Genomic DNA, 12,687 nt, shown 5'->3' on the forward strand with positions numbered 1-12,687 from the left:
TATAGTGTGGCGACCAGAACTGTACACAGTACTCCAGTTGTGGCCTAACTAGCATTTTGCACAGCATCATAACCTCCCTGCTCTTATATTCTATGCCTCAGCTAACAGAGGCAAGTACCCCATATGCCTTCCTAACCACCTTATCTACCTGTGCTGCTGCCTTCAGTGATCTATGGACAAGCACACCAAGGTCCCTCTGACCCTCTGTACTTCCTAGGGTCCTACCATCCATTGTATATTCCCTTGACTTTGTAGTCCTCGCAAATACATCACCTCACACTTCTCAGGATTAAATTCCATTTGCCACTGCTCCAGCCCATCTATATCCTTCTGTAACCTAAGGCTTTCCTCCTCACTATTTATGACACCACCAATTTTCGTGTCATCTGCAAACTTACTGATCATACCTACTATATTCTCATCTAAATCATTAAAGTACACTACAAACAGCAAGGGTCCCAGCACCGATCCCTGCGGTACACCACTGGTCACAGGCTTCCAATCACAAAACAACCCTCAGCCATCACCCTCTGCCTCCTGCCACTAAGCCAATTTTGGATCCAATTTGCCAAATTGCCCTGGCTCTTACCTTCTTGACCAATCTCCCATGTGCGAGCTTATCAAAAACCTTACTAAAGTCCATGTAGACTACATCAACTGATTTACCCTCATCTCCACACCTAGTCATCTCCTCGAAAAATTCAGTTAAAATGGTTAGACATGATCTCCCCCTAACAAAGCCATGTTGACTATCCTTGATTGATCCCTGCCTCTCCAAGTGGAGATTAATCCTGTCCCTCAGAATTTTTTCCAATAGTTTCTCTACCACTGATGTAAGTTTCAATGAGATCATCTCTTATTCTTTGAATCTCCAGTTTCCCCAATCTCTCTTCACAGGACTGTCCTGCCATCCCGGGAACAGGTCTGGTGAACTTTTGTTGCACTCCGTCTATGGCAATCATATCCTTCCTAAGGTAAGGGGACCAAAACTGCACACAGTACTCCAGGTGCAGTCTAACCAAGGTTCTAAAGAATTAAAACAAGACTTTGCTACTCCTGTACTCAAATCCTCTTGCGATAAAGGCTAACATACCATTAGCCTTCCTAATTGCCTGCTGCACCTGCATGTTAGCTTACAACAACTTATTGACGAGGACACCCCGGTCCCTTTGTACATCTACACTTACTAATCTCTTAAATAAAAACAAGAAATGCTGGAACCACTCAGCAGGTCTGGCAGCATCTGTGAAAAGAGAAGCAGAGTTAACGTTTCGGGTCAGTGACCCTTCTTCGGAACTGACAAATATTAAAAATGTCACAGGTTATAAGCAAGTGAGGTGGGGGTGGGGCAACAGATAACAAAGGAGAAGGTGTAGATTGGACAAGGCCACATAGCTGACCAAAAGGTCATGGAGCAAAGGCAAACAATATGTTAATGGTGTGTTGAAAGACAAACCATTAGTACAGAAAAGGTGTTAACGGACTGAATATTGAACAGCAGCAAGTGCAAACATGAAAAAAAACAGCGGGTAAGCAAACTGAACAAACTAAGGTGAAATGAAATAAATGCAAAAAAAGGTTGTAAAAAATGTAAAAAAAGAAAAAACAACTAAAAATGAAAGTAAAATGGGGGGCTGTCATGCCCTGAAATTATTGAACTCAATGTTCAGTCCGGCAGGCTGTAATGTGTCTAATCGGTAGATGAGATGCTGTTCCTCGAGCTTGCGTTGATGTTCACTGGAACACTGCAGCAATCCCAGGACAGAGATGTGAGCATGAGAGCAGGGGGGAGTGTTGAAGTGGCAAGCAACCGGAAGCAGGACCCTTATTTCAGATTTCCAGCATCCGCAGTATTTTGCTTTTATCTTACTAATCTCTTACCATTTAAGAAATACTCTGCACATCTATTCCTCCTACCAAAGTGGATAATCTCACATTTTTCCACATTATATTCCATCTGCCATATTCTTGCCCACTCACTAAGTCTTTCCAAATCCCCTTGAAGCTGCTTTGCATCTTCCTACAACACACATTCCCACCTAGTTTTGTGTCATCTGCAAACTTGGAAAAATTATTACAAAAATTGTGAAAGGCAAGTTATGTATTTTGAAAACTGTACAAGTCATTCAGATGTAAAAAGACTAATCGTATCTATTTAAAGACACAATCAATTCATTGAATTGCAAAATTAATCAGCTAGCAAAGCCCAACTTGAATGTTAAACTATGTTTCAAACTGTGCAGAGGATAGGCACATGTAACAGTTACCATTTTAACTCACCCGTTCCAATGTGATTTCTTCAAATTCATATTCTATTTCCGTTCCATTGACCTGAATGGCAAGAAAAAAAAACTACATCAGAAATCAATTTAAAATGAAAGCAGACACATTTTGCATAAAAACTGGTTTGCACTTAAATCATCTAAAATCATCTGCAGCATTGATAAATTGAGGTCAAGCAACATCTGACAGTTTTTACATTCTCAAATACACACTCTTCCCAAGTACTGCTTTACACAGACAAACATATACATACCTTTCTTGTGTATTGGTGGCAGCTATTCATACCTAAACCAAAATACTATATATAGTTGATAGGTTTTTCATTAAATACTTCAAAGCATTTCACAAAGGACTCATCATGACTTCATTTCTGGTGATGATCTAGAATTTGGTGTGTAAGTGGTATAAATGGTATAAATACGACGTCTGAATATAAACTGGGTCTTCTCATTTGTTATTAACACATTGACATTGAGAGCAAAGCTGTACTATTGTCACAGTGCCAGTGTATACTTTGTCAATATGCCTCAGGAACTTGATGCCACGGGCGGTGTGTTTTAATTTGGTTTATAGTTCATAGGGCCAGAATTACATCTCAGCAATATTAAGAGTTTTCCAGCTGCAATGGCAATAACAACATTGTGCATTTATATAGCATTTCCATTAACATGGAAAAATGGACACTGAACCGAAGGAACAGATGACCCAAAACTTGGTTAAAGAGGTGGGTTTTACGGAAAGTCTTGAGAGGTAGAAAGGTCAAGAGATTTTGGAGAGAAGTCCATAACTTAGAGCTGTGGTGGCTGAAGGCACAGCCACCAAGGGTAGAGTAAAGGATAAAAGGAGTACAGAACACTAAACCTGGCCTTAACACAAAACATGTAAACTATATACTTGGACAAAAAAACTGGTAGAAAAAATACAAAAATGCTGACTTAGTCTTCTATACAGGGATAATGATCCTTTTGTTTTGCATAACCAAGGCTGCTGTGCTGCACTAATGCCATTTTCACAAGTTTTTCAACTCAGGGCAATCTATTTAGACATTCTCTAGTTTTTTAAGCAATTCCATGTATTTTCTATATGAAGCTATAGAGTCATTATGACACAGAAGGAGGCCATTCAGCCCATCGAGTCCATGACAGCTCTATGTAGAACAATCTAATCAATCCATTCCTCCAGTCTATCCCTGTAGCCCTGAAAGGTTATTTCCCTCAAGTGCCCATCTAATTTCCTTTTGAAATCATTGATCGTCTCTGCTTCCACCACACTTGTAGGCATTGGGTTCCAGGTCATTACCACTTGCTGCATAAAAAAGTTCTTCCTCACTGCATCTCTTGCCCAAAACTTTAAATCTGTGTCCCTTAGTTCTTTTACCATCAGCTAATGAGAACACCTTTTCTTTATCTAACTTATCTAAACTTGTCATAATCCTGTACACCTTTATCAAATCTCCCCTCAGTCTCCCTAGTTCCAAGGAGAACAACCCTAGGTTCTTCAACCTAACCTTGTAGCAAAAAGCCCCTCATCCCTGGAACCAGTCTGGTAAATCTCCTCGACAGCCTCTCAAAGGTCCTCACATCTCTCCTAAAGTGTGGTGACCAGAACTGGACGTAATACTCTAGTTGTGGCGTAGCCAGAGCTTTATAAAAGTTCAGCATAACTTCCCTGCTTTTATGCTCAATACGACTATTTATGAAGCTAAGATCCCACATGCATTGAGATGAATTCCTGTTTGGGAATTCAGAAGTGGCTGTAGCGGACCAACGGATGCGATCATCCCGGAGGCGGTCAATTAAGAATTCGCCTCCAGGAGCCCCGCCCAATTACGGGCGGCAGCTGGGCCACCTTCGCAAAGTGGATGATGCCTGGCCATCAGCAGGAGCGGCAGGAGACATCAGGCTCCAGGAAGTGGCAGCAAGGACATGCTTGCTGCCTGGGGATAGTTCCCCTTTATGAATTACTGCTGGCAATAAATTTAAACCCTCAAATGAGTTGTAGCTTGGACCTCCTGCTGCAATGCCGCCTCCAAAGCATTTGCAGGCTCCTGATACAGCGGGGGCCTGTACGCCTTTGGGAAAATCTCTTACAGCCTGGAAAATTGAAGATAACTGGCTCATTACCAGGCTTAATTGGATTCCTGCCACTGCTGCAAAGGGATATATATACAGGCTGTAAAGGGGGATATGTGTACAGGTTGACTGAGTGGTCAAGATAATGGCAGATGAAATATAGGCTGGAATTTTACGTCCCCCAAACGAGCGGGCTTGTGGCGGGGGTGACGTAAAATTGAGTGGGGCCGTTCCCAACCCCTTCCCATCCCTATTGCAATTTTACGCGGGGCGACAGCGGCGAGAAACGGCCCACCTGCCCCAGGCCAATCAAAGCCCTTAAGTGGCAAATTAACTGCCACTTAAGGGGCTCCTCCTGCTGCCACTGGTATTTTACCCTCGGCAGGCGGACGGCAAAGGCCCAAGAACCCCGCCTGGTAAAACTAGGTGGCCTTCTTGCGAGCTGGGGGTGTGGGGGCCTGCCTGATCGGGCACCCTGCCCCCATGAAGGGCCGTTCCTGAAGCCCCAGCCACCCCCAATGCACAACACTCCACCCGCTCCCCTAGCTGACCCCCCTGGCCTCACCGGGGCCCAGCTGATTGTCTCCGGCAAGGCCCTAAAAACTTCCGGGGCTGTCCTTCACCTTGCTTGCGATGGCTGGTATAATCCCAGCAGTGGCCACCGCTTCTGGCGACGTTGCTGGGACTAAGCTGCCAGCCCACTGATTGGCTGACAGTTCCGTTAGGCGGGACTTCATGCCCAATGGCCGTGGAAGTCCCAGCCAAGACCAAGTAAAGGCCTGGGGAGTGAAAAATCCTGGTCTGGCTCCCCAGGCCAGGCAGAGGCAGGCTTGCCACCGACTTTTCAGCCTCCCGAAAAATTCCAGCCATAATGTGGGGAAATTTTGATAGGAAAAGTAAAAAAGCAGAATATTTGTTAAATGCTGTAAGATTGGGAAATATTAGTTCTTAGCGGGTCCTTGGTGTCCTTGAATATGAATCACAGAAAGTTAACATGCAATTAGGAAAGCAAATGATATGTTAGCCTTTATTACAAAGGTACAGGAGTAGAAAGAGAGAGGATGTCTTACTGCAATTGTATTGGGCCTTGTTGAGACCACAGCTGATGTATTATGTATAGCTTTCGTCTCCTTACCCAACGAAGGATGTACTCGCCTTAGAGGGAGTGCAATGAAGGTTCACCAGACTGACTCCTGGGATGAGAGGATTGTCCTATGAGGAGAGATTGAGTAGACTAGGCCTATATTCCCTGGAGTTTAGAAGAATGAGAGGTGATCTCATTGAAACATAAAATTATTAAATGGCTTGGCAGGAGAGATGCTGGGAGAATGTTTCCCCTGGCTGGGGAATCTAGAACGGGGGTCAGCCTCAGAATAAGGGGTTGCCCATTTAGGACTGAGATGAGGTGAAATTTCTTCACTCAAAATGGGGGGATGGGACATCATGTGTGGATAGGGACATAACGGGGACACGAACACTGGGGGGACATGACGTAGCGATAGGGGCATCATGGGGGGATAGGGGCATCATGGGGGGAATGGCAGGGGGATGGAACATTGCAGGAGTGAGTTAATCGGACATTACTGGGGGGGAATTCAGACGTCATGAGGGGTACGAACTTGACAGGGGATACAGATGTCATGTGTCGTTACAGATGTCGCCAAGAGTCAGGGACATCGTGGGAGAACAGGGAAATTGCAGGAGGATAAGGACATAGTTAGGGGCTACAGACAATGTGGAGGGGGTGGGTTAATCGGACATTGCGAGAGAACACAGTTATCGTGGGAGGTTAGGCTGATGCAGGGCTGGGTTAATTGGATGTTACAGAGGGACAATCAGACATTGCTGGGGGAACGGGCCATCGTGAGAAGATAAGGGCAACATGGAGGGACACACACACACACGCGGTTGGATTTTACCAAGCCTCCGGTGGGGGGAGGGGGTGGGTGCCAGAAGTTCGTTCCAGCACAGGCCACACACAGAGGCTGATGCCAGGTGGGCCCCTCGCCATTTAAATATACTTTCTGGCAATCCTCCGGGCCCGCCGCAATCTTCAGCGTGGCGGCCGGCACTCCCCCACCTTCAATTCCCCGTCTGGGGATGCTGGTGGGGTGGGAGGGAATTAAGATTTTCAGTGGGGGATGGGGGGGGGGGGGTAAGGAGTCAAATAAACGGAATGAGTTTAGGGGACGGTGGGAAGTGATGAACTTTAAACTTTGTGCAGTCTTGGGGGGGTGGGTGAGGTCAGATTTAAAAGGTAAGTGTTTTGGGGGAAGAAGAAGAAATATTTAATGTAATTATTATTGGGGGTGGGAAAGGGGCATTAGAATTTTATTTGATAAAATTTGGGGAATGTATCTTTAAAATTTAAATATGCCGACAAGGCTGGCTGCCTGCCCTTTAGAAATAGCGCCAGCGTCTGAACACAGGCAGCTGATGCATTGCCGGCATCAGACAGCCCGCACACTCCAAGTGATTGGGGGCAGGCCGCCCCAGCTATTTAAATCAGCTGCTGGGTGGGAGATTGCGGCGGTGGTCCGCCATTTTTTGGGCCCACCGCCAAGACCGACAGCGGGCTCTCAAAGTCCAGCCCAGTGTAGGGGGAATGGACATCGGGAGGAATTTAACGTCCCCCTGCAGGAGTGGGCTCGGAGGCAAGTGGGAGTAAAGTCGTGTGGCAGGTGGGGGGGGGGGGGGGGGCGGTTGGGAGGTGGTGCCACATCCGTCACCTACCCGCCCCCTCCCCCACTGCTATTTTACCAGCAACGGGGGAGGTAGCATACAGCTTGTCCACGCCAGGCCAATTGAAGCCCTTAAATGGCCAATTAATTGCCACTTAGGGGCCCCTTCTCACCACCGCTGGTATTTTACCAGTGGCAGACAGGCACTCTGGCACTTGAGGAAGCTGCCTAGTAATACATGCTGGCCTCCTTGTGTGCTGAGGTGGGGCCCTCCGAATCAGGCACCCTATGCCCCACAGAGAGCCCTCCCAGCAGCACGGGCCGTCCCTGCTAAAACTAAACCCTGCCTTGCTTTCTGACTCACTCCCACCACGCCAGCCTAACCAATTGTCCCCGGCTAGGCCCAACCCCACTTACCTCTTTGAAGAGCAACATCCATTGTCCTCTTCTTGCTGGATGCAGTGGCCACCATGTCGCTGCTGGGACTGAGGTGCTGCCGGGCCTCTGATTGGTTAGCAGCTCTTGGAGTCAGGACGTCCTGTCTCAGCGGAGCGGATGTCCCGACCGAGGTCAATTAAGGGCCTGGGCCTGGGCTACACAAAATAGCAGTGTGGCTTCCAGGCCCAGCAGAGGCGGGCTCTCCCCCAACCTTTCAGCCAGTGGATGAGGCCACTGGCACAACGTAAAATCCCAGCCATCATGTGCGTGGGTTAATTGGACATCGCAACGTATCAGCAAATTGTGCTATTTCTGAACTCAGTAAATATGTGATCTGGCCTAGAATATGAAATAATTACAGCAAGATACCTCCTAAATAAGGTATGCAAGCTGCTTAACTAAGAGAAGGAGCATAGGATAAGAGGAAACAAATACAAAATTCACAAGCCTCAAGCAAGAGTAAAAGTTAGGATAATGGAATATGGTCCAGATTCCTCGCTGATTGCAGTCAAACAACATATGGAAGAAGAACATGGAATGCAGAAACTTGTTCAAAAAAGGGTTTTTAGAATGAGTCTGAATGAAGAGACCAAGGTGAAGAAGCAAAGACTTTTAGGAGGAAATTCCAGACTATAAGGCATGAAGCTGGATTTGTCTTCATGGCAGGGGTCCCGGATGGGCTCAAAAGCAGGAGATAACCCCGTTTCAGTGATCTGCAGGACCTAGGGCTGCATCTTTGGGTGGCGGCCAATTAATTGGATGCCTCAGGAACAGCTGTCCCTATTATGCACAGCTGCCCTCCCTCAGGAGATGTCAGCCAATTGGAAGCCAGCAGCTCAGCAGTGCCACCACTGTTGGGATGCTCCTGGAAGAAGAGGATGCAATGGATGCCTGGTGCCCTCACAGCTAGGTAAGTGGGTCGGGGGGCAACAAGACCATTCAGACAGGCCCCGGAGGTGGGGGGTGGGGAGTGCGGGCGAGGGAGTTTGGTGAAGGAAGGCAGTGCCGTTGCCACGGGAGCTGCAATTGCCTCTAGGGGTCCCTGCATGGGCCAACGAGTGCACAAATAGGAGGATTTACCTGGCAGCCTCTCCATGCACAGAGGGCCTCCCCCCCACTGCCCGAAAAATGGCAGTGGGAAGAGGCCCTTAATTGGCCATTAAGTGGCTCAATTGGCCTCTGGGCAGGAGGGCCATAGGTTACCTTCTCCGCCACTCACAAGATGGCATAGTGGCAGGAAGACAATGGGTAGGCCAGCCCTCACTTTCCCATGCCTTTTTATGGGTCCCCCGCCTCCTAGTCTGTCCCCAGAGGACTAGTAAAATCCAGCCCAAAGTGACAAAAAGTGGCTGGAAATAGTAAAGTAGAAAGAGCAGAGGAGTAAGTCAGCATCACAGAATGGGAAGGGTACACATGACTGGAGGTCACCACTTATGTGAGTGGGTTAGATCAGGTTTGTCCAACCTTTTCATGTGGGCGGCCACATTACAATTTCTGTCTTACATAGTGGGCCAGAGACAATTTCGGAAATATAAAGGCATTAAATAGCTATCTCACTAATAATCAAAACAACAACAAATGTGCATTTTTGTGAATAAGTTTGAAATGAAAAGATTAATTTATTGACTTACTTTCTCATCACTATGTTGGACATTGATTTTGTGAGATACTTGGCATTTTTCTGTTTGCACAAGTAGTCAATGTTTGCCTACACACTTCCTGTGGCGATGCAGAGTATTCCGGATAAATGTCCATCTGTCAGGAGTGATCTTGATTACTCTCTCTCCCTCTCTTTGTCTCTCTGTCTCTCCCTGTGTTCGCCCCTCTCTCTATGTTGTTCCCTCCCCCATATGTCGTACTCACTCTCTGTAATCTCCCCTCTTTGTCTCTCCCCCTCCCCTTCTCTCTCTCTCTGTCCCCTCTCTCTCTGTCTCTGTTCCCCCTTCTCTCTCTGCCCCTCTCTCTGTCCTCCCCCCTCGCTGTTCCCTTTCTTCTCTCTGTCTCTGTTCCTCCCCTTCTCTATCCCGCTCTCTCCCTCTCTCTCTCTGGCCCCCACTTTCTCTCTGATAGTTGCAAGGAGGGGAAATGCTTAGCACAACAGTTTTATGGTTGGTCAGTTTTTTGAAACATCGCACTCAGTTTCACAGCTGAAAGCTGCTGACATCGTCGGAACCCGACAGAAACCCCGAATCTGTCCGAAGTTGGGAAATGGCTCTTCCTGATATCAGCACCTGTCAGCTGTGAAACTGAGCACGATTCCTTTAAAAAGTTGCTCTGAAAGAAGACAATGGGAAATTTCTCATCTATGAAATACATCCACGGGCTGGATGGAAACCTTTGGCAGGACGGATCCTGGCCTGCGGCCGTATGTTGGACAACTCTGGGTTAGGTAATGGAGAGATTTGAAAGCAAGGACAAGGAAGTTAAAATTAATTAGCTGGAAAGCAATGGGGTTATCAGATGTTTTGTTTGAGGGGAGAAGGGGAAAGAGTACGAGATGTAATAATCATATGCACTCTTCATGGAGAAGTCTTGAAAGACTGAGTGGCCTTTTCTTGCTCTTTATCTCCCTAAAACCCAGCAATGCATAAGTTCTCAATTTTGCCCATGATGCCAGAAAAGACATGGCCGGAATTTTACGCCCCCCCTCCTCCCCGTAGGAGCAGGCTAGTGATGGGGGTGGGGGGGGAGTCGTAAAATTGAATGGTAGGCGGGGGAGGCCATTCCCGATGCCTTCCCACCCCGCAGCAATTTTATGAGGGGCGGCGGTGGCAAGAAATGGCCCGCCCGCCCCAAGCCAATCAAGGCCCTTAAGTGACCAATTAACTGCCACTTAAGGGCCTCCTCCCACCACCACTGGTAGTTTAAACCTAGCGGCCTCCTTGCTGTCTCGAGGGGTCCCTCCTGATGGGGCACACTGTGCCCCATGGAGGGACCCCCACAACCCAACTATACAGCACTCCCCCCCACCCCACAACCGACCCCCAACACTTGCCTAGCTGGGGCCCGACCAATTGTCCCCAGCGAGGCCCCAGACACTTACTTTTTTCTGGGGCCAGCGTCCCTCTTGCTCCTTTCCATGGGTGCAGTCCCAGAAGTGGCCACTGCTCCCGGTGGTGCTCCTGGGACTGAGAGCTGCCAGCCCGCTGATTGGCCAGCAGCTCATGGAGGCAGGACCTCCTGCCTCAAAGAGGTGGAAGCCCCGCCCATGATCAATTAAGGACCTGGGGAGTGTAAAATCCTGGCATAGCTCCCCAGGCCCAGCGGTGACAGGCTCGCCCTGACTTTCTGGCCTGTGGGAGGGCCTCTCGCCTAATGTAAAATTCCAGCCGTGAAGTTCAGATTATACTCTTTCCTCTCTGACAGCTTAATTTTCAAATCTCAATTCAGGCATATATCAGTTGAACTTAACTATATATCCAACATTTTTGCACAATAAACTATTATATTAAATGTATTTATTTATTAAAGTAACTCACTGCATTTTACATAATCAGTGTAATTTATCCTATAATCGTAAAAAACAAAGTGAAAATAGTTTGTAACAGTGCCAAAAATTTGTTTTAATATAAATCGGATCAGTCTCTGGTTCAAACCAGTTATCACTGTTTCATCTATAGCTGATCATTCTGCAGCTAGTAGCTTTCTTGAATCAAGATTTGACGAGTTTCATCACCACATAAAGTTGAAATCTTTGAAGCAGTAGATTCCACAGATCATTTTAACGAGTTGAACAATTATGTGCTCCTGAACAACAAGGTTAGTATTTTTAAAACTTAGCTCCTGCCGAAAGAGTGGGACCATTAGTGGGTGGGGAGCCTGTTTATATCTCCAATGGGCTTTGTTGTGGCTCTTTAACTCAGCTACGGCATTAACATCCCACTTCCAGATTCCCTGAATTTTCAGGGAGGGCAGGCGGGTTTACTCACCAGACCTCATTGACTTCTATTTAAAAGGAGCCTGGCAGGGGTCACAATGGCAGCAGTAAATCTTGCCTTGGAAAAAAGGAAACTGGTTCATGATGGAAGCCAGACTTGGGAAGCCTGTCCTGCCCACCACCTCCCTCAACCCCTGGTTCTTGGATCGTGGTGGAAATAGGGCCAGGAGAGAAGTCCTTTTCTCTGAGGATGGGAGGAGAAGGACCAAGGAGGCGTGGCTGGAGATTGCAGAAGCTGTCAGCAGCCGAAGTTTGGTGCCAAGAACCTGGACACAGTGCCATAGAAGGTTCAATGACCTCATTAGAACCAGCAAGGTGAGTACCATACCATTTTCAGGTGGCAGCCATCAGTCTCTCACCACCCCCCCAACATTCTCCTGCACAGCACTCCTCTGACCAACACACCATCTCATTACACACATTCCTTTCTTCCCAGATGCCTCCTCAAATCTCCATCTCAGCACACACCACACACACTAACCTAATTCGATAGCCCTCTTGCACTCATTCGTCGCATTCCTCAAATATTCATATTCCATCCTCAACACTCATTCCACTTCTCACACTCATAATTCTCTGCTTTCTCTCGTTGCAGAAGAGAGCCCACAACTCCAGAGAGAGACAGACAATCGAGGGTGGACCTGCAACCATAGTCACCCTGACCACAAAGGAGAAAGTTGCCCTGGAGATCAGTAGGGTGGCACAGACATTAGGGATTGGTGATGGAGAGATTGGGGTGATGGGTGAAGGAGGGACCTGTGACAGCATTAAATGTTACATTGCCACTTGGCACTTAACAATCACTCATGTTGAATTGATGTCGCTATGAACTGAAATTTCATGATATGCACTATGTTGAGTTTGTACCCTTTATCAATGCCAGCACTAACTCATGTCTTCGATCTCCCACAGGTCCTTCACAGCTGATGGAGAAGCTGATGATGGACCAGGGCAAGGAGACTTCAGAGGAGGGCTAGCACTCTGAGGATGCACTGTAACATGGCTCATGCGCACCCTCCCCCAGGGCAGATGCACACACTTTGATGGGTACAGGAGTAGAGATAGCTAGGTTGGCACATGTTTAGGTGTGCATCACATTTGAGTAGCAGCAAGTGCTGGGGACAGAAACAGCAGTGGAGAGTCCCTGTTGGAAGGCACAGGCCACAAAGAATAGCAGACTCAATGATTGCCAAATTTTGAAACAGTCCAGATACCAGATGCAGGGATCAACACAATGGAAGTATTAAAGATGGGTATAATGAGAATGAAAGCATCT

General features: G+C 47.3%; 1 protein-coding gene across 3 annotated transcripts in view; it reads right to left on the bottom strand.

The window, feature by feature from the left end:
- Window positions 1-12,687, bottom strand: part of dlg2 (discs, large homolog 2 (Drosophila)) — a 1,345,388-nt gene that overhangs the window by 675,074 nt on the left and 657,627 nt on the right. For all 3 annotated transcript variants that reach the window (XM_068033932.1, XM_068033931.1, XM_068033933.1), the window contains one exon: window positions 2,281-2,331. In XM_068033932.1, the coding sequence (XP_067890033.1) occupies window positions 2,281-2,331 (51 nt within the window). The remainder of the gene's footprint in view (window positions 1-2,280; window positions 2,332-12,687) is intronic.

Source organism: Heterodontus francisci, chromosome 6 (genome assembly GCF_036365525.1).
Source record: "Heterodontus francisci isolate sHetFra1 chromosome 6, sHetFra1.hap1, whole genome shotgun sequence".
In the NCBI taxonomy this organism is placed as follows: domain Eukaryota; kingdom Metazoa; phylum Chordata; class Chondrichthyes; order Heterodontiformes; family Heterodontidae; genus Heterodontus; species Heterodontus francisci.